Source organism: Prosopis cineraria, unplaced genomic scaffold (genome assembly GCF_029017545.1).
Source record: "Prosopis cineraria cultivar Desert tree isolate PC_DT_omini unplaced genomic scaffold, ASM2901754v1 PC8, whole genome shotgun sequence".
Lineage (NCBI taxonomy): Eukaryota > Viridiplantae > Streptophyta > Magnoliopsida > Fabales > Fabaceae > Prosopis > Prosopis cineraria.
The window spans coordinates 14633424-14655943 of NW_026555339.1; the positions used below are offsets into that span (position 1 = coordinate 14633424).

At 32.5% G+C, this 22520-nt stretch overlaps 2 protein-coding genes across 2 annotated transcripts; one reads left to right on the forward strand and one right to left on the reverse strand.

Annotated features, from left to right (window-relative positions):
* The first annotated feature begins 16 nt into the window (after positions 1 to 16).
* LOC129318422 (uncharacterized) lies at positions 17 to 14565 on the forward strand. Its single transcript, XM_054963174.1, has 18 exons — positions 17 to 267; positions 1646 to 1763; positions 1903 to 2090; positions 2175 to 2282; positions 3099 to 3163; positions 4146 to 4251; positions 5000 to 5083; positions 5246 to 5392; positions 5469 to 5597; positions 9576 to 9643; positions 10431 to 10464; positions 10541 to 10625; positions 11156 to 11223; positions 11301 to 11414; positions 11922 to 11957; positions 12057 to 12143; positions 13322 to 13413; positions 14218 to 14565. Exons 1-18 carry the CDS (start codon positions 133 to 135, stop codon positions 14312 to 14314), a joined length of 1761 nt encoding a protein of 586 aa, XP_054819149.1. The 5' UTR covers positions 17 to 132; the 3' UTR covers positions 14315 to 14565.
* Positions 14566 to 18648: 4083 nt separating this feature from the next.
* Positions 18649 to 22246, reverse strand: LOC129318568 (uncharacterized). The gene is made up of 5 exons (XM_054963411.1): positions 21780 to 22246; positions 20936 to 21060; positions 19674 to 19765; positions 19156 to 19242; positions 18649 to 19062 (listed from the first exon to the last, which is right to left on the reverse strand). Exons 1-5 carry the CDS (start codon positions 22133 to 22135, stop codon positions 18955 to 18957), a joined length of 768 nt encoding a protein of 255 aa, XP_054819386.1. The 5' UTR covers positions 22136 to 22246; the 3' UTR covers positions 18649 to 18954.
* Between the last annotated feature and the right edge of the window lie 274 nt (positions 22247 to 22520).

Sequence of the window (22520 nt, forward strand, 5' to 3'; positions counted from 1 at the left end):
TATCCATATATATCTGGCAGATAAAAAACAACGAAGAGCAAGAAAGTGAGAGCAAATCGCTTTACTTCGATTTAGATCACTCTCATTATTTAAAAAAAAAAAAAAACGGAGAGAGAGAGAGAGATTTGGGATATGGTATTGCTTCATTTCCAACTTATCGATGTTGTGTCCAAGTTCGCTGTCTCGAGTTCTTTGGTACAGAAAAATGGCAGAAGAACAGGAAGATGTCAACGCTGGAGAACACAAGCAGTTCCCTCCAGAACCCAGGTTCCAATTTTTTTTAAAATTTCTTAATTTGCGTTGTTTGAGAGAAAATTCTTAATTTCCATTAAACACTTGGTGCTTGCACTTTGCTATAAAAGGCATTGCTTCTAGTTTTCAGTATAATATTGAAAATTGAGGTAATTTAGCTAGTTGAATTGGTAAGCTATTAAATCAGTATTTCAATTGGTTTAGTAAAATGTTTTGTTTATGATTAGTCTCGCACAAATGACAATGGTTTTAATCATATTGACTAGTTCAATAAGTAATCCATTTCAGTACCTTGATGTCTTTCCAGTTTCAACCCGTCCTGATATAAGACAAAAATATTCGAAAGGGCTTATCTATATAACTTGTTAACCCGTATATTATTTTTCTTAAGACTTTCTAAGTTGCAAAATTAACTATCAAAATTATAAGATTGCACCTTCAATAAATAATATGATTCATTGATTTTATCTACTTTGCAATACAATACATAACATGGTTCATTAATTTTATCTACTTTGCAATACAGTTGAACTCATGTAAACTTCAAGCAAATTATGAAAAACTCATTTCGATATTAATAATATTTTATATGTAATATTTTCATTTGAAAAAAAGTTGTCTTTTAATGTGGTTTAATATTTCAATTGAAGTAATTTTTTATACTTCTTTTAATACTTTTTAGTTTGAAAATAAATCAAAATAATTATTACCTGAATGGTCACTAAAACTTCAATTTTTTTAGGTTTAATGCAATTTTTTAATTCTTCCTCATCTAAATTTTTAAATTTTTGTGCTTTAGGTGAAATCAAAAAATAGTTTCATACTATAAAAATTGTTTAAATTCAATCAAAGAAATAAATTAATCTAATATGTACATATATGTATAGAAAATTGCTAAAAGAAACATTGGGATAAAAGTTAAACACAAGTATCCATTATCTGCTTTCAGAAGACAAGCTATAATAAACATAAATAAAGACTCGATACATTAAGTATACCAAAAAAAAAAAGACTCAATACATTATTTATTTGGCAGCTCTATCCAGCTGCCTCGATTGCCTAAAGTTCTCACCTGAGAACAATCAAATCAAAATGAGATAGTAAGAGTCCAAATGCATCATACTATCAATGTCAAAAGGGCATGTTTTAATTTTGTGCTATGTGGTTGAACAAGTTTTATTGTGCGAATGGCCAGGATTGCATGCTCAAAACGTTGCCACAGCAAGTTATGAAGATACATACACTTAAGTGAAAGTCTTATTTACTGTTTTATTTGACTTTGTTAGGAGTTTGTGCTTTAGAATTTCAAATTGCATTTTATGGTGCTTGAATAAGGTCAAACTGAGACAATGATATGCATTTTTGAATCAAAAGGTTTTGTTTTTTCCTTTAGAGGATAATGGAGAGTGTTGCAGTGAGTGGGGAAGTTGGTGGGGCTGGAGGAGCATACTCTTATGAAGCCTTGAAAAGATTGGACCAACTGTGGTCTGGCATATGCTCAGCTAAAGCAGGTTCTTCCTCATCATGTATTTATGGTTAAACTATTTTGTTCATTGGTCTTTACTCTTTTAGAGTTTCACTTATATTTCAATTATTCCTATGATTAAAGGATTCTCTGGGTGTTTTGTGATCTTCAAATCTTTATTATAGTTGTGCAAGAACCACAGAAAGTTGTCTCCACAATTCCAAGCACATTTAGCTCATCTGATCTCACTGGCAAGGAAGACGACTCATACGATGTGTTAGTGTGTGGAGGTACTCTAGGAATCTTCATTGCCACAGCCTTGAGTGCCAGAGGTCTTCGAGTTGCCATTGTAGAAAGAAATATACTAAAAGGGGTATGTTAAAAGTTACTCCTACTGCTGAGAAATTCTCTGCTTGATCAATTAATTTGTAGTTGTCTGCGTTGTTCTGATTATTAGAGAGAACAAGAATGGAACATATCAAGAAAGGAGCTTTCAGAACTTGTAGAAGTTGGAGTCCTGGAAGAAGATGATATTGAAAGAGCCACAGCTGTTAAATTCAACCCTGTAAATTCCTACACCTTTTGTCTTTTTTGGACTTTATATTTATAAATATAGGAAGAATCAACTTGGGTAAGTCTTGAAATCACTTAAATTTATATCTCCAAAGACATATATAACAGATTGAAATTCTGTGACAGCTAAGACATGCCTGATATCAAGAACTCTTACAGTTTCAACTTGACCTGTTTCTGTTCTTAAAGAGTAAAGAAGAATGAGCTAGCCATGCTTATTATATTTCTATGATTGTTATACACTCTGTGACTTTTCATCTGTTATTACTTATGGAATCAATTACTCAGGCATAGCTTAATACAGGTTTTATTGTTGTAGTCACTTTCACGGAAGAGATTTCTACCATGGCTTCATTAGGGAGACACTATATCGACCCAAATTATTTTCTTACAGCATTTCATTGTTCATGAATGTACCAAAAGATTTTGGAGCATAAGCATAAGCTCAATGCTTTGGATACTTAGGACAGAGAATATTATTCTGTTTAAAACTTGCTTCTTATATGTCTGATATTAGAATCAGCTCAATTTAATGTTGAAAGTTGGGTCCCCTGAAAGCTGCACATGTTGTTTCCTGGCCAAAAAAAAGGTGCTTTTTCATAGTTTTTCTGAAAGTCTTGCTTCACTGTTATTTGTCTTGAAGAGCATGAAGCCACCAACAATTTTTACCAAAAGATCATTCACAAGAGGCATAACAAAACTATGCTAAATTTTGGCTTTGTACTGTCTTCTTTGTCTACTTACTCTGAAGAGTTTGTCTTTCTGATTTCTTTTCTACTTATTGCATGGAATATCATCGATTCTGCAGAATAGATGTGGATTTCAAGGGAAAGGTGATATCTGGGTTGAGGACATTCTTAATCTTGGTGTCTCGTGAGTCTTATCCCATACATAAGCTACAATTTTATATACCAATAAACTAAGAAAGGAACTGCCATCCTTGATTTCATTTATGAATAAATCATTTGAAGCCTGATCTTATCAGGTCCATAGTTTATGCAGTAGCAGTTTCCCCTTTGGTGTGTTTGGAAAATCTCTTCAAGGAGGAAAGGACAGAAAAATGGAAAATCAGTAAATTAATATGATGTAAATGTTGCGCCATGCTCCCTATATTCCCTATTATGAGGCACCTCTAACCACCTCACTAAGATTGATGAGAGGTGATTAAGTTATTAACTTTGTCTGAAAATAGAATAAATTTTTAATTTTACCCATCTTTAAATGTAAAATTTTTATTTACATTACATTCTCTCTCATGATTAATGACTTTAAATAGAGGTAATATTGAAAAAACTTGATTAATACCCTATCAAGTGACTTATAATAATGACCAGCCATCTTTTCTAGAAGGTGCCTTATAATAAGGATTGGAGGGAGTATGTCTTCCATGATAATAGTATATGCCCCTTTCTTAATGATGTCATGTTAAATTAGTATATTGAGTTTTTTTGCTTTACTGTTCGAGTTGAACACATCACATGTGATGAGCCAGAAAGTAAATGTTAGGTAGTTGGCCATGCGATTACTAGTCAGGTATCTCAATGTAGCACTATGAAGATGCAATAAAAAGAAAAAGAAAAATAAAAAAAGACCTTGAAATGATTTATTGGGTAAGACAAGAAGTTGATTGTTGTTGGAATCAAAATCCTTGCTATGCCATCACAATTACCATATGTCATGGTAGGACATGAAGGAAGACTTCAAAATTCAATCTAGGCTTCTCTCATGCATAAGCATTTTACTTTTCACTTAAAGCTCGCACATGACCAAAAATAAAAATTCATTTTGCCATGATGAAGATCTTTTTTCTCCCTTTGCTATGTTATCTTAGTGGTTTTCTTCAATCCCATTGCAGACCAGTAAAACTTATAAAAATTGTAAAGGAACGTTTTGTCTCACTTGGTGGAGTCATCTATGAGGGCTGTGGTGTATCTAGCATTAATGTATATGAAGATGCTGCAGTGAGTTTACTTTGACTTATATATCTACTTTTTCTAATGCAATATAAACTTTGATGATATATAAATCTTTCCAATGATTTTCTTTTACAATAAAAAGTAGTATTAAGAAGATTAAAGATGTTGAAGAGCAGCACAATCTATTTGCATGTCAGAAATAGTGATTCCCTTACAAAGACCATGTTCAGAGCACCATAGAGTAACCATAAACACAATCCTATCAATAGCAAATAAATGTTTTTAAACATATGAGCATTTCTTTTAAACCATACAAACCAAAGAATTCTGAGAACTGCAGATTGCCACAATGTTTGTTTTCCCTTCTTTTTACAAAATCCTTTACATCAAATTTGGAGCAAGTGTTCCAAAGGTAACTCACTGCTGGAAAATTGATACATTAATAAGGCAAAGTTTCTGAGCCAGCTTTGCTCATTACATACAGGAGAAATAGCTATATGAAGGACAAGCTTATCCCTTTAAATGATGAATATCCCTAATAAGAAAATTGATGAGATAAGCTATGCAGCCCATGCAGAATTTTTTAGGTTTTAACAGATTTTATAAAAAAGTGGCTAAGGTTTTCGTGGAGAAAATATGAACTTATGAGATTGATCTTGGACCATTGAGCTGAGAACACTAGCATTTATGTAATGATTGAACATGAATGATGAAAGGAAGTCTAGTTTATATTAATGTGAAGCAGTGAATATATCAAAATGTGAATTGAATACTTGTATAATTTTCCTTTCAGGTCCTAAAACTTTCCGGGGACAAAATATTGTCATCTCGTCTTATAATTGATGCAATGGGGAACTTCTCACCTGTAGTGAAACAGGTAAGGATCATAGTTGATACGATGAAAAAAGATTGAATTAGTTTAAACCTATGAGTTTACTGTTTGCACAAGCATGATTAAAGGAAAAGTGAAATTACTACTACATGTTATGTTAATTTGGCCTGAATATCCTCTCCAGTGTCCTGTACAATAATTTTACAGATAAGAGGTGGGAAGAAGCCTGATGGTGTTTGCCTTGTTGTTGGAACCTGTGCTCGTGGCTTCAATAATAATTCAACCAGTGATGTCATCTACAGCAGTTCATCAGTAAAATCAGTTGGAAATTCCAAAGCACAATTTTTCTGGGAGGTAATTTTTTATAATGTTAAGATTGTTGCATCATTATGTGATTATTTAGAATGATCTTCCTCTGAAAAGTTCACAGGCATTTCCAGCTGGTTCAGGTTCCACGGATCGTACTACTTATATGTTCACTTATGTGGAACCCCAGCCTAAAGCCCCCAAACTAGAAGAATTGCTGGAAGAATACTGGGATTTGATGCCAGAATATCAGGTTTGTTTTCCAATATTTCATCATTGCTTTTTGAATTTGCCTATCATCTCCAATGGTACGTTTTAAGTAGTTGACAACTATGTTGGAATATTTTCAAAATGAAGAGATATCTTTTTGAAAAGTCATATCCTTATAAATTAATGAATTATTATGAAGGGTCATGTAGGAAGTTATAATGTTAAAAGCCACTGAGGTTATGTCTTTTTAATATCTAATGGCACCATTGGAAGGTTATAAAACTAAAAGGTGTCACCTGGAGAAAGGAAATGTTATTTTAAGAAAACTCTTCATATTAAAAGGATATTACTTTTCATAAAAGTTATTATAAATAACACCTGGTTAATATTAATTATTAAACTAGTTTAGTTCAAGAACTAACATAGGGTTATGGCTTTTTAAGTAAAGATTTTTATTGCTTAAAAGGCATCACTACAAGGAATCACTTTATTATTTATAAATATTCCTCACTATCACTCATTTCTTATATCTAACTATTGAAACTCATTGTATTTGTCTCTGAATGCATCGGAGATAAAGTCAAATTATTACTTTGTAGAAATCATTGTTGTCATGGCTTGGTTCTTGGGAGTGCAATCCATACTCAAGAATCTCCATTGTATCATGAAAGGAATTAAATTTGCCATCAACTAAATTTGCAAATAGAGGTTGGAAAAGGTGAGGGAGAATTAAGCCTAAAGAAAAATGCTTCCCACACTTTGAAGACATCATACATAACTTTCCTGTTTATCTCTACTTCTTTTATTCTTTAGAGAGCCATTCCCACTAACAATCTTTAAGCTTAAATCCGTGTACTTCACATGGCTTCTTTAAAGGAGTTGGCAGCAAACTTTGTGAAATTAGAAAGATTTGAAGGAGGTGACTTTCTAACATGGCAAAGGAAGATGAAATTTTTTCTCACAACTTTGAAAGTGGCTTATGTTCTCACCACTCCCAAGCCCCATGAAGGAGAAGAAGAAACCCCAGCCAAAATTAGAAAAAAGCAAAAGTGGGATAATGATGACTATTTGCATTGAACACATCCTCAATGGGCTCGATAATTCTTTCTTTGATATTTATCAATATTCAACTTTTACAAAGGAGCTTTAGTTCTAAAGTAAAGTACATGCAAGAGGATGCAACAAGTAAGAAATTTCTTGTTGCTCCTTTTAATAATTATAAAATGGTTGATGGAAGATCTGTTATGGAACAAATGCATGAAATTCAGCATATCTTTAATAATCTCAAACAACACAAATACACATGGATGAATCTATTAATGCCTCCTCAATCATAGATAAACTTCCTCCTCCATGGAAAGACTTCAAAAAGAGTCTTAAGCATAAAAAGGAAGATATCTCTCTTGAACAATTGGGAAATCATCTTCATTTAAAAGAGAAATATAGGAAGCAAAGCGATGCAGATGATATCAATACTCATGAGAGGGTATATGTGATTGAGGAAGGGCAATCCCCTAGCATCACAAGGAAAGGAAATTGTTTCTTTTGTGGAAAGGCTGATCATTACAAGAAAGATTGTTGTTTCTTCAAAAAGAAAAAAGACAAAGAGAATAGTTCATCCTTAAAAGAAGACAATCTTGTGGCTATTATATCTGAGATCACTTTGTTGACAATGATGAATCATGGTGGGTGGACTTGGGTACAACTCATCATGTGTGTAAGAACAAGAATCTCTTCAAGGCATAGGAATGTTCTCTACATGAGAAATGCTTCAAGTATCCAAATCAAAGGCTAAAGGACTATGGAAATTGAATTCACTTCAGGAAAAGCTCTTATTTTTAGAGATGTATCTTATGCACCAGATGTGAGGAACAATTTAATTTCTTTATCCATACTTAATAAGTTTAGGTTTAAGTCTATATTTGTCGCAACATCCCATTTTAAATGTTCTCACAAAAATAACCTTGGCCTACAAATATTTCACTCTTAGTGAGAATAAACTTGCCCCCTTTAAATGCAAACTTAAACCCAAATTTATTAAGTATGGGTACAAGAATTGAATTCTTCCTCACATCTAGTACATAATATACATCTCTTAAAATAAGGTTTTATCCCAAAGTGAATTCAATTTCCATAGTCCTTTTGCCCTTGACTTAGACACTTGAAGCATTTCCCATGTAGAGAACATTCCCATCTTCTTCTTTTAATGTCTTGAAGAGATTCTTGTTTTTACACACATGATAACTTGCACCCAAGTCCATCCATCACGATTCATCATTGTCAACCAAGTGGATCTTGCCACAATATTGTCTTCTTTTGAGGATGAATTGTTCTCTTTGTCTTTCTTTCTTTCTTTCTTTCTTTTTTTTTGGAAGAAACAACAATCTTTTTTTTTTAGGAAGAAACAACAATTTTTCTTGTAATGACCAACCTTTTCACAAAAGAAACAATTTCCTTTCCTTTTCTTATTCTTGTGGCTAGGGATTTATCTTTATCTTTTCCTCTTTTCTTTGAGGTTTTGCGAGACTACCCTTCTTCCACCACATGTACCCTCTCATGAGCATTGATGTCTTTTGCATCATCTTGCTTTCTATATTCCTCTTCTAAACAAAAATGATTTCCCAATTTCTCAAGAGAGATGTTTTCTTTTTTATGCTTAAGACTTTTTTGAAATCTTTCCATGAAAGATGAAGTTTGTCTATGATTGTGGAGACAATGATAGATTCATTCATTTGCATTTTGTGTTGAAATTATTCAAGATATGGTGTATTTCATGTATTTATTCCATAATAGATCTTCCATCGACCATTCTATAATTATTGAAATGAGTAACAAGAAATTTTTTACTTTTAGCATCCACTTGCATGTAACTTGCCTCTAATTTGTCCCGAAATTCCTTTACAGAGGTTGAGTATTTATGAACATCAAAGAGAGAATTATCAAGCCCAATGAGAATGTGTCTAGTACAAATATAGTCATCATTCTCCCACTTTTTCCTTTCTCTAATTCTGGCTGGGTTTCACTTAGGAGTGATGAGGACATAAGCGACTTTCAAAGTTGTGAAAAGAAATTTCATCTTCCTTTGTTATCTCAAAAAGATTCCTCCTTTAAATTTTTCCAACTTCATAAAGTTTGTTATCAACTCTTTCAAAGAAGCCACTTATAGTGCACGAAGATTAAGCGTAAAGATTGTTAACAAGAATGGCTTTCTAAAGAATAAAAGTAGAGATGAAGAAGAAAGCTGTGCACGATGTCTTTAAAATATGAGCAGCACTTCCTTTTAAGATTAATTCACCACCACCTATTCCAATCTTTGGATGCATATTAGGTTGGTGGCAAATTTCATTTTGGATACAATAGAAACCCTTAAGTATGGATTGCATTTCCAAGACTCAAGCAAGGATAACAATGGTCTTTACAAAGTGATAATTTGACTTTATTTTTTATGCACTCTAAAGACAAGAAATGAATTTCAATAGTTGAATGTTGGGTATGACTAATGGTGAGGGGTAATAGATAATAAAGTAATGCTTTTTAAGTAAAAATACTCTTTACTTAAAAGTCATAACCTATATTGGTTCATGAACCAACATTGTTTAATAATTAATGTTATGCAAGGGTTAACTTGTTATTAAAAGTAACATCCTTTTAATATGTAAAGTTTTTTCAAAATATCATTTCTTTTCACTGCGTGGCATTCCAAAGGTGCCTTTAGAAATTAGAGAGATATAACATTAATGACCATAACTCCCTTCATAAAACTTCCTTAATTTATAAAGACATGACTTTTCATAAAACACCTCTTCATTTTAAAAATATTCCAACACATTACGCATGGCTTTTGATCCTTGTATTTATCTGCTTCAACGGTTTTAATTCTACCATTTCTATAGCGATTATGCTAATCAGACTGCGCTTGCTGTTCTTTACTTTACATCCTTCAAGATTTCCTTTCGACAGTCTCATACACCACAAATATTTATAAAAGCAATGATTGCAATATGCAATTTTGGCATGATAGGGTGTTTCACTTGACAATTTGGAGATACTCAGAGTCATTTATGGCATCTTTCCAACATATCGCAACAGGTAGTAAATTGTACCAGATCTAATATTGTATAAGTTATCTATAATTTACATGTTGTAATTTATTATAGCTGTTACTTTTTTACAGTCTGCTTAGAGTATTTGTGCTATTTTTAAACAAATGTTAAAACAATGCAGCCTAATGTTACAACCTATCATATTTCTCAGGGGGTTTTTGAATTGTTGTCTGAAACTGTATAAGGCTGCAATCACAATCCCCAAGTCGCATCCTCCTTATTTTCTTTCAATTATTGCAAGTTAAAACCATTTATCTGCGTGATCAGTATTTGTTGAAGCTTTTTAATTGTTTCAATATACAAATTAAGATATGTAGTAGTCATTAGAAGTTTCTAAATCAAGTTGAAAATTAATTTTTGAATATTTGTCTCAGACGACAGAATTTTTAAAGTCTTTCTTTGACAGTCCAGTCACCGCCAAATGCCCTTATGGAAACTGTAACCAATCATTAAGCGTATATATGACTTTGCAAACCCCAAACTGTCATGTCTCATTTTCTCTGCCATATATCTTTGCATGTTCTAATTTACCCATGGGTTTGTATTGATGTTTTTGGTTTTTTCTTCTCTCTTTTTTTTTTTTTTGCCAGCATTAATGTTGTTTGCAGTATTTTTTTTTCTTTTTTGTTTGTTATTTACTTATGAAGTAATTCACTTTCACTCGGACATCTTTTTTCATTAATATGCATGATACCACTTTCTATTTTGATACCTCTTTTTCAAAACAATAAGAAAAACCTAACCCTGTTTGTTGGTGTGGAGCAACTTGACAGCCCGCTACCAGCTGCTTTTAATAGAGTTCTACAGGTGAATAACATTTTTCTTTTAACAGTTAGAGCCATCACTTCAAATTAATATAGGCAATGAACCTTCATTTATGCAGTTTGGTGACGCAAGTGGCATTCAGTCACCTGTATCATTTGGTGGCTTTGGTAGCTTGACCAGGCACCTTGGTAGATTGTCAGAAGGTATGAAGGGGTTTTCTTTTTTTGATGTATATTGAAAGTGAAACCATTCATCAGTTAGTTCTCTTATGCTTGGCACCTCTTGTTTCTGTATATTATTTGAACAAGTGCCTGTAGACACCGACATTAAAACATTATTTTTTATTTACTAAAATAGTTTGCGTGAAATTAATCTTCAAGTTCATTTTAACAATGAAGAGATGAAAAGTAGATAGAACAGCATCAACATAGGGCTAAACTAGAAATTCTGGTTATCAGATTGTTAGACTTGTCCACTTTTAGTCCTCCAAAATTTGTGTGTGGATTAGTTTCAAAAATTAACAAATTCATTGCATATTAATTCTTCAGTCAAGTGACCCAGAAATCTCAAAAAGACAATCAAACGTGGTTGTTATTTTCAGAAACTAACACGTGGCAGCCACTAATTTTTAGTGACAAAAGATGAAAAGGTCTAAAAATATAAGGACCAAATAGTTGGTTGAATCTTAACTGTATAGATTCTCTAATTGCCCTTTTACTTTGCTATAATGAAGGAATTTATGAAGCGATCAGTGGTGACTATCTTGACTCACACAACTTGTCTCTGTTGAACCCATACATGGTACTTTTCTGCTTTATAAATGGCCTTAATGATTCAGGAACTATACATGAAACTTGACTAGTTTTTGGGTAATTCAGCCAAACTTGAGTGCTTCATGGCTGTTTCAAAGAGCAATGTCAGCGAAGCCGCAGTCCAATGTTTCCCCAGATTTTATTAATGAACTACTTTACGCCAATTTCAACTCTATGCAGGTAGGCCTGCCTCTCTAAATACCAAAAGAAATAAATTATAATGTAAATTATGGTTTACTTCCTATTGTTTGAAGTGTCTCATATAATTCTCCCATGGTTTGTTCCATTTCTCTTTAACTGTAGCATGATATTTTTTTGTCATCCCTGTAACAGACGAAGTTTACTTCCTATGTCATATGTGATATATATATCCGGAATAGTTTCATAGTTTTTGAAGGCTACTACTAAAATGAAGTTAACATTTTGAATTGTGACTGTCTACATAATCTAAGTAATATCCCCGAACACACAAAATATTCAAAATATAAGTGAAATGGAGATTCAGCAATGAAATTTTTCATATGAACTATACCACAAGAAGGTTACTTGAATAAGCCACTGGGGCTTTGAATATCACTCTTCCAAAGGGAAGCAAAGCCAAACCATGGGAGGATAAACTATAATTTACCCTGACTTCTATTCTCCCCGCCTCATGCTTAAAGCTTGTCTTTTAAAAAACTTTTTCAGAGACTTGGAGATCCAGTGCTACGACCGTTTCTACAGGTTGATGATTTATTTGTCCTCTTTTCTGAAATGTTTTATCAAATGATTTCTTGATGATATGTTCTTGCTGAATGATTCAATTCATTGACATTATTACAGGATGTTGTACAGTTTGGTCCTCTTTCCAAGACCTTAGGCCTGGTTATGTTATCTAGGCCTCAAATACTCCCATCCATATTCAAACAGGTAGTTCATGAATTTACTAGTCAATTATTTTCCCTTCCTTTTATTCATATCCAGATATCAAACAAATATGGAGTACATATCTGATCAACTGTAATACATTATGTCCTTTTATTCTGTTTGTTTATTTCCCTCGTCTCAAAAAAAAAAAAAAATTATGTCCTTTTACTTTTACTCTGTTTCTGCTGATTTGTGATTTCTTGACACAGCAGAAACTAATTATCAAGATCCCTTTCACATTCGCCTTTGTTTTCAAAATTGTCATCTAAACATTTAAACATCAACATTATGGTGCATTGAATATATAATTTACTGATTTTTCTTTGTTTTAAGTGAGAAAAAATCGTGAAAAAAAATGATGGAATTCTGGGGAAAAAATGATTGGTTAGCCCCATGAAACTTGCAGTGCATCATGTTGGAAAAAGAATCCTCAAAATTGAAAATCTACCCTTATTGATGCTCATGCATTTTCTTTTAGTTTTGGGAAGTAATTATTCTTTGAGAATGGAACTGAGAATGAATTTTATGTAACCCTTTAATAGCTTTTGCTTCTAAATTCAATCTTCCTATCTGTTTGAAAATTCATGCCTTTTTAAAGGACCATACAAGAATCATTTTTGGAAGAAGGAACAACTACGAGGAGGCACTTCCCGGGCCAAAAAAATCCCTCACAAATTTTTTTTTTTTTTTTTTTTGGGGTACGACTATATAGTATCCAGTATCATTGAGTCAAATTCAAGCATTCTTATGTCCATTTAAAAGTAACTCTCCCGACATGATTTTTCGATTATTATTATTATTATTCATAAGATTCAAACTCTCAACCTTATTTAATAAAAATTGAATCGCTTTCACTCAACCCAACCAATATTAATCCCTTTTACAACATGTCTATTGACGTAAATTCTCAAAAGAATTTGCAAATAGGATGAGACCCAAGTAAAGTTCTCTTATACATGTTTATTGTCAAGTTCTTTACTAACATCATTTCATGTAGGGGAACTTTTTCAGAACACTCAATCATACACTGCTGAAAAGCCTCCATTATGTCTTTTTATTAGAAAACCTAATGTCAGGCAACTGAAAATTAAACCTAAGTTAATCCTTTTAGATATTATTAACAATTAACAGGGAAGTAATTGTTTCATATGCATGCAAGTTAAATGGATGTCTTGTTTCAGGTTGGTATTCCTGTACTTCTTGACTGGTCCACACATTATTTTATGCTTGGATACTACACCTTTCTCTCTACCTATGCAAGCCCTATTGTGAGGTAATTATCTTCTCTAAGTCATCTTTTATTGATTTTTTTGAGTGCAATGTTTTGTCTTTCACAGGACTTAACAATAACTATATTGAATGTTTCTATTTTGAATAAACTTGCATAGACATTTGTTCTTGATTTAAAAGCATATATATGTTCAGTTCTTTTCAAAAACGTCAGACATTAAAAATCTATCAAAAATTTAAACGACTAAAGCACCCTTGATTAACATTATTTGAGGCCATGTTTAGTATTCATTAGCTTCACGGCAGAGGAGAACTGATATCAAAGGCAATGTCTACGCTTTTGTAATCAATTTTTTATCTGCTCCTTTTAGTTATTTTTTTAACTTGGAACAACAAGAATCCATGTCATTCAACAAAGTTTTAACATTAGCTGTCAAAGGCCTAACACAAAAATAAGGCTTGATGATGCCATTGTTGTTGTAGAGTACCCAAAAAAAAGAAAAAGTCTTTTTCTTATTCATTTCATTAATTTTTTTTTAATTCTCTTTCTCTTTATATATCTAACAATTCTTTGTACCAAACATAGCCTTTAAAACAAGTTGCTTGAAATTAAACATGTATTTTTGAATGGGTAAGAGTCCTTCTCAAAGCCAGTAGGTTAAAAAGGGTGTTGTAGGCATTCAACAAATTACTCTTTCCACTTACTGGTATATAATATATCAGCCAACAGTTATGAAAACTGTATTTTACTATATTTTTTTAATATTCAACAACCATATAAAATGTATGATAATTAAATAAATCACCCATATTCTCCAGTACTCTCATGTGTTCTATGTATTGCAAGGCCATTCTTAAATGCACTACCTTCCAAGATGAGATTCAAGTGGAAGAGGCACCTTGAGACTTGGAAATATGGAGCTGGACTTGACTACAAGCTCTAGATAACCTCTTTTAAGTGATGATACAGATTTAAACAGAAGATAGGGATGAGGAAGTTTGGCACTTTTTTCAAAAATATTTTTTATCAGAAAGTTTGGCGCTTTCAGTTTCTGAATAGATTCTTTCCTTGTTTATCTCTTTTTTTATTTCCATTCATTGGAAGTGACAGAATTGAAAATCATTGAAATATTTCTCTCAGAAACGTTTCTCAATCTTCCAGGGAAATATGCGACGATTTGTTTTGGTGTGATAATTTTTTTTATTTCTAGTTTTACATTTTATTCTTAATCTTAATTTTAGGAGTAAATTTAACTTGCCTCTGGTCCTTAAGATATAACCAAATTATACTAATTTCATTATTTTGAAAATGTGCATTGTCGTTTTCTTAAATGAAAAAGGTGCAATACACTGGCCTCCTTTACAGTAAAAAGATGAGGTATGGTTATGCTTGTAATGAAATACCCTAGCATCTACCTATTATTTACACAATATGACAAGTATTGAATACATATTTAACCAAGATAAAAATAGTTAATTCTACAATTGGAATAAATTTAACTAATTTTAGTTTGGAAAAAACTTATCAAAAAGTATTTTATAGAAAAACATATAAGTATGTAATATTGGAAAGACAAGTTTCGATATTTTTTTAATAAATCTTATATTAATAAAATATATCAATGTTATTCTTGACAGCATTTTAGTCAAATTTTAAGGAGAATTTATGATGTATAATTGTAACAAGACATATTTTTTGGGATAAAGGTATATTTTTATCCCTGAAACTTTTTTTAGAAGCACCAATAACTTAAAGTATTTAAAACATAGAATCCTGCACATTGACGTTAAATAGCAACAAACAGCCGTTAGAGAATGCTGACGTGGATTCTTTTTTTGGCCAAGTCGTGGACGCGTTTGACTGAGGAGAAAGGAAATAACAATCTTGACCCACTATTTTTTTATTATTATTTATTATACCCTCCAAAAGCAACCACACTATATGCTATCCCCTTCTTTTAAAAAAAAAAAAAAAAAAACCAAAAGCATTGCCTTTACTTAAAGTTCGAGTAAACATAAGCAGTAAGAAACAAAATTCTAATAAACATAAAAGTATCCAAAACCTAAGCATTAAAAACCACAGTTAGAGGTATTCATGGGGCAAGAAGAGACCGAAACACTCCTATCTCGTATCTTGTTCTAAAAAAAGATCAAAACTAAATTTTAATTTCGTATTTTGTCCTATCTCAAAAGCTGTCCCATTCCATTAAAAATTGGGACAGGACAGAGACAAGATTGGTAGAGATGAAAATATGAGTCGGGTTATGTGAGTTAGCTCGAATAATTAGTTATAAAGGTCAGGTTGGGTTGGAAAACAATTTAACCCGTGAATCATATGGGTTAACTTTGATGAGTTAGGGTTAGCTTGTTTAACTCATATTATTTTTAAAAAAAAATAGAAAAAGAACAAAGAGAAAATTTTGTGGATATAAATCATATTAGGCATGACTTACTTAACTGAATTAATTTTTATATTTTATACAAATATTATAAATTAATATTTTTATATATTTAGAATGAATCATGAGAAAATATCAAATTAAAACTTACTATTTAAATGTATTTTTTAAAAAATTTATAAAAAATAAATAAGTGTGTTGGCGGGTTAGTCGATTTAATCCACCAAACCTCAAGGGTTGGGTTGAGTTGAGTTTTTTCCAACTCATATAAAAATAGATTAAACCTAACTCAATCCACATTTCTCTTAAACTTATAGGCCGGATTAACCCATATTCCAACCTTTAGAGATCGGGATGAGATCGGGACATCTCACTGTCCTGATAAATTAGACAATATGGAAAAAAGCCTAAATAATAACATTTATTAAAATTTTAAATCACATAATTTATTAAGGTTAAACTCAAAACAACATGACTACATAAATTATAACAATTTAAAGTCAATTATTAAAGTACATCAATTACAATTATAAGTGTATAACAATATGATAGCAATTACAAGTGATCTTCAAACTATAAGAGCAACAACAATAGATAAGTCAGGCACAATATCAAGTCATTGTTCTTTTTCTTTAATTGAGATATAAAAATAAAGAAATAAATAAAATATAAACAAAAGTTATTAAATAGATAGACACAAAAATAAATTGTATTAATATAATTAATATATTATGAAAAAATATTATCATTTACTGCTTACTTTATAAGTCTATATCATTAAAATTATCAATATAAAAAATTTTTAATTTTAAATAAAAATTGTATATATTAAAATTATAATTAATATAATTAAAATAAATATAAATTATATTAATATAATTAATATATTTAATTTATATTTAAAAAATAAAAATAAAAATAATATATATAAATATAATATTCGAAACCGGATGAAACGAGAGCAATTCCCGTCCTGTATCAAATCTCTTTTTCATCTTTTTCCGTAAAGTCTCTTCTTGATTGGTTTTGAATTGAAATGAGACCCACGGGGACAGTGCCGGGCCAATCAGTACTCCCCAACCACAGCCTCCCCGACCTCCTTAATCTTCTTCTCTGCATTCTTGGAAACAAGCTTGGCCTTCACCACACCAAGCTGGTTCTCCGGCAAAACTCCTTTACCCAAAACCTTTAAGTACCCATAACGACGTGACATTGATGAAGATTGTCCTTGGAGGCTTTACCTTTCACCTCATTAAGAACCAATGACCAGAGCTTGTCGATGCTGACAATGGGGCAGTAGAACTTGTTGCAAAGCTTATAAAAGCAGTGCATACCCCTTTCCCGAAGTAACCAAGGTGATACTTGCCGAAGAGGATTCTATGGTGGTGGTGCAATAGAACTTGTTGCTCCCTGTGCTTGCCGATCCGACCGTGACCGGCACTCCCATGTCGTCATCTCCGATTTGTCTCCGCAAAAGCTTCTCTTCTCTGAGGCATCGGTGGCACTGGCACATCCCCTCCTTTAAGATACATCAAAATATTCTCTTCTTCACTTCCCTACCTGCCATTTTCTTCTACTTCCCCTATTCAAACCCACTGCATAACACATATCACCTTCTCGTCTTTCCTTCTCATTCATGCTCGCTTTCATCCCCTGTTGCGAAGCTGAGCTTTTCTCTGTTTCTTTGGTTTGAAATATAAACATGACGATGCGGTAGAGATGACTATGACTATGACTATGAGAACGGCTTAATCGTGAGGCATAATCTTGGGGGGCATTCAAATAATGATACTGTGTTGCTGTGACCTTCGAACATCTACTGTTGTCTTCCTCACCATCGTCACTCTGAACGTCCTCCACACAGTTCGCCCAAGTCGCCGCAGTCACTCCATAGTTGAGAATGGAAGAAGGTTGAAGAAGCTCGACTGGTCGTGGAAATTTGAAAAATCATTGTGGGTGTTTTAATCAGCAAAATTAATTTTTTAGGACAAATATGATTTTCCAGGTGTTTATTGTAGAGAAAATGCACAAAACATGGGGCCCACCAAATTGACTGTAACGGACGTGTAGGGTAATGAATGCTACATTTTAATCATTTGAAGGGTGAAAATACTGTGCGAAATACGTTCGAATATTGGGTGCTGCTTAAAAAAAAAAAAAAACTTCAAAGACAAGAATAAACCTTTACCTTTTTTTTCGTATACTATTCATAATTTTTGAACAATGTTGACTATTATAAACATATTATATATATCTATATATATTATCGACATCTTTTTTTTTTTTTCCGTAAATTTCAAGTGTGAAATGCTGTTCAACGAACAATAAAAGCAATAATTTCATCACACGACTTTTTTTTTGTTAGAGAACAAAATTTAATACACATTAACTAACATCTATTAATAACTATATAATCATAAATATAAACTTATGACATCAAATAAATATAATCTTAAATTTTTAATTATAAAAAAAATATTTTTAACACAAGCAAGAAACGCTAGAATAAGATGAACCATGCATTTCCCTTTTTAGTGCTCTAACCTGATTAACTATATAATAATTTGCAACTGACTTTTCAAAATTTAACATAAAATGTTTTAACGAAAAGGAATGATTATGTAATATTATATGATTATTAAGGACTTAAATCTACCAATTTTTCTGTGCATCACCAGGGATACTATATCTAGTTGACATTGATAAAAGGATTTAAAAAAAAAAAAAGCATTTAAACATCTCTTATATAATAAAGTGTAATTTACTTTGACGCAAAAGAGTGTGCTTAAATAAAACGAGCTGTTTCTAAGTTTGCAATAGGGACCTATGTGCTGTTATACATAGACTACTTCACAAGAAGAGACACTGATACACCAGAGTGAGAAATTTCACTTTCATATCAAATTTCATACGTATCAAATACCTCTCAAAGTGTCATCTTATTTTAAGAGGGTAAAAAATCTTGATATAAAGGAATTATTTGATCATTCAAACAACACTATCACACATGTAATGACATAATTTTACAGCATATTCTAGTTTGTATATTCACTCTTATTCTTCAAATTCTACTGCAACACAAAATAGCCCCTGGCACACTCCAAGATGCCCGCCTATGTATGTACTATCTCCTATTTCAGCATCTTCAACAGAAAAAGGATGAAGAAAAATAAAGAAAAACGGTGTCAATCAGAAGTTTTGGCACCAAACATTTTAGACAGTTCCTTTATAATTGGCTTCTGCTTGAGATCTGTTTCTCTTTCCAAATGCCATTTCTTATTCAAATTCTCAGCCTGCATACCAAATAATGCCCAGGCTCATCATGCTCATGCCATTAAAGATTAAAGAATATTCATAAGTTGAGATGAATATGATTCAGAACATACCCAAATTTTCAAGGGGCCTAATAGCACTCTGATATTCTCGAATTTTGGCTCAACTGCGTCTTTTCCTCTAGTTTTGATGTCATCAAGCTGTCAAAACAATTAAGGCTTCGTGTAAATAAGCATTTAATATTATCAATTCATATACCCAAAGGAGAAGAGAAAGATCAACAAAATGAAAAGATGCAATGGCTCAGACCCACAATCCTAAGGTTATATACATCTGGGAGTTGGAAGTAGAAAGGAAAGGAAGAAAATCAGTGAAATTTTTATATCTCTAAAAGATAACAACATATTTATATTCTTAACAATAAACTGCAAAAAAATGTTAATCAAATAAATAAATTGGTTGAATGGTTTTCAAATTTATAGTAATAATTACTAGTTGGCCAAAAAAAAAGGGCAATAATTACTGGTTACATATTATGAATTAGCTAAAATGTTAGACCAACAAATCATCTTTTATCACTGGATTGGCAATAATCCAGTTCTGAAAACATAAATAATTTAATTATACTTACGTTTTTCAGATCTAATTTGGAGGCTACCATTCCAAATACCAATGTAGCTCCACCAAATACTAATGCAGTGGCAACAGCAAATGCCTTTCCAACTACAAAAACAAGAATGAAACATAAGCAGCAATAGAAAAATTGGTCCCTAAGGGATATCCCCAAAAGAAAGCTCAATACCACTGGCATGGTGCAATAAGTCCAGCATAATCGAAATAAGTGTCAGCATATGGCCAATAAAAAGAAGAATAATGCAAAAGGCATTGCAAACGAAAATAAGGTAATTTTCAATGCATTCTCTCGAAAGATAAAATCTCAAGATATGTGAGTCTTCACATATGAATGCTTAGAATATATGACCAATTTGGTCATTTTCAGAAAACAGTTTCAGTTATAATACTTTATTTGTTCATAGTACTTTCCTTTCCCTTCAGGTTTTTCTAGCTTTCTTTTCCTTTTTGCTTGATTTTCTTCAGAAATTAGCTTTTCTGGAAAGTGTTTACAATCAGGATTTCTTTTGTTTTATTGGGATTGAAGTCTATAGAAGTAAGATTCCAAGCAGGAATATAGAGTTTCCTTTGGCACCAACTTTCAAACCCGTGCCCTGCCAGTTCAGTGCAAAGCAAAAAACCACAAAGCCACAATTCAGGAGTATAAAGCATTCTATTGAGAAGTTTTAGCAAATTCAATTCTTTCAAGTATGAATCTTTGATAGCTTTTAATGTCAGACTCAGAAATCATCTCATCCTATTTCTTATGAAAATATTAAAACCAAAAAAGCTTATTTGTTTTCATTTTATTGTTAATCCTGTTTACGTTCCAGAATCTAAATTCTAAACCTTCAAACCAAATGCATATTCCCCAAAGAAACCCAAAGATTCTTATAACTTGTTTCATCTATATTCAATATTCATACATACATATAAGTAATACATTAATTCATAATTTCTCTAGACAAATAGAAAACCTTAAGCTTAAGCTCAATCTTAAAATACAAGACCCCTCTAACAGCACCAACAACGTTTAAAATGTCACTGATTATTTGATGTAATAAATCGAGCAGCCTATTTTTGACAAAACTAAATATTTTCTTCATGTTGCTTCAAAAATAGAAGTCCAAGGATCTATCATTTTCTGCCTCAATTGTCAAGAATTGCCACCACAATTTTACTTTTAATCTAAATGCCAAGAAGGATAAAGCATCTACAGGAATGCAAAACCAACTGACAGCTTTTGCCAAATAACAAGACATAAAGAACAACAAAATGCACCATTTGCAAGCCCTTCAGCTGCCGCTTTTATCTTCTCCGGATTAATAGGTGTAGTGTGCCTATCTCGATGCAATTCATTAGCAGTAGAGGCTGAAACCGAGTGTGACATTTCAGGCAATTCCCATCTACAACCATTGAGTTACAAAACATTCTAAGAAACTCTCATTTTAAACCAACAACAAAACGGAGTATTCACCGCTTGAAGAACAGAAAACGAAAAGAGAGCCTAGAAAATGAGTTAAGCACTAGAGGTAACAAATTCAATACGCCAGCGATCTATGAAAACATAATGTTAGAGACTTCAAGCTTTAGTTTACCCGTGTAGAGAAGAAACGACGATAAATGTTGAAAACTAGGAACAACTATCAGAGGTCCTTCTCCAACAGGGCAAAACAAATCCCCAGCAATGAAATGATATGCAGGTAAATGAGCATTAATTTATCTTTTAAAAAAAAACGACATGTACCCTCTCAATTTCTTGAGAAATTGACAGCGTCTATCAAGATACAATGCGTGCCAATCAACACACTAAATGTAGAATTCACAATTTAAATGACTCCAGGGTCCACACATGATGTGTATATTTCTCTCGGAAATTCACACTTCAAATAGTGAAATTTAGAAGAACTTCAAAAGGCATCAAATCCAACAGAAAAAGAAAAAAAATCGGATCACTGACCAGCATTACGCTTTTAGCACTAAACAAACCCAGAATCTAAACCCAAGTGCTGGATATTAAAGCAATTGAATTTATTTCTAATTATGAACTTCAAAAGCGTTACCAATTCCCATCCCACCACAGCACCTAGAGAGAGAGAGAGAGAGAGAGAGAGAGAGAGAGAACCTTTTGGGACCAAAAGTGACTTGAGGGAGGGAAAGATAAGCTCTGAGAGGGTTGAGAACATCAGGAGACACAGAAGAGGCAGCTTTGGATTGGGAAGGAAGGACCCATTTGGAGGGATTGAAGGAGGAGGAAACGGTGTCGTCCCTGAAAACCTTAGAGGGCAAGGAGTGTCGTAGGACCTCAGGAAGCACGTCGGCGTGATGCTGCCCTTCGTGCTCCGCAGAAGAGGAAGTAACCGCCTCGAGGCTTTTGTTGGCGTTGGGATTTTTCTGCACTAATTTTCCCACCGCTTGTTTGGATTCCTGAAAGAAATACGCTGCCTCTTTCCCTGCTAGTCTTCCCGCGAGAAAACTCATCCTTTTTCAGAGTCCAGTCCGCAATTCCTAGTTTCCGTTTCGCATCAATACGATACTGTACGATCGCCCGAGTTTTTTGGACGGTTCGTTCCTAGCGACGTGTCTATATTCATATATGTCTGTGTGTGACTCTGTGTTCTCGCGTATAAACAAAACCAGGGTTTTGGCTGAGTATAAAAAGTAAAAACAAATTTTAACTAGCTACGAAATTGAAAAGTAAGGTAATACTAATAGATATGTCAGAAATTAAAATTTTTGAAGTAAAATGACATTGTAGTTATTTTTATATTTTATCATCCGGTATCCTAAAAAACATACTTTTTATGTTTAAAAATGTAAGACATTTTTTGAAAAATTAGATGTTAAAAAATATAAGGCATTTTTA

Bases quoted from the DNA above. Each gene is read 5' to 3' on its own strand.
- LOC129318422 (XM_054963174.1), top strand. From the start codon at position 133: ATGGTATTGCTTCATTTCCAACTTATCGATGTTGTGTCCAAGTTCGCT. The intron at 268-1,645 runs GTTCCAATTTTT...TTTTTCCTTTAG, and splicing joins CAGTTCCCTCCAGAACCCAG to AGGATAATGGAGAGTGTTGC. The intron at 2,283-3,098 runs GTAAATTCCTAC...TCGATTCTGCAG, and splicing joins CAGCTGTTAAATTCAACCCT to AATAGATGTGGATTTCAAGG.
- LOC129318568 (XM_054963411.1), bottom strand. From the start codon at position 22,135: ATGAGTTTTCTCGCGGGAAGACTAGCAGGGAAAGAGGCAGCGTATTTC. The intron at 19,766-20,935 runs GTGCATTTTGTT...TTGTTTTTGTAG, and splicing joins AGCTGAAGGGCTTGCAAATG to TTGGAAAGGCATTTGCTGTT. The intron at 19,063-19,155 runs GTATGTTCTGAA...TTTGGTATGCAG, and splicing joins TAGGCCCCTTGAAAATTTGG to GCTGAGAATTTGAATAAGAA.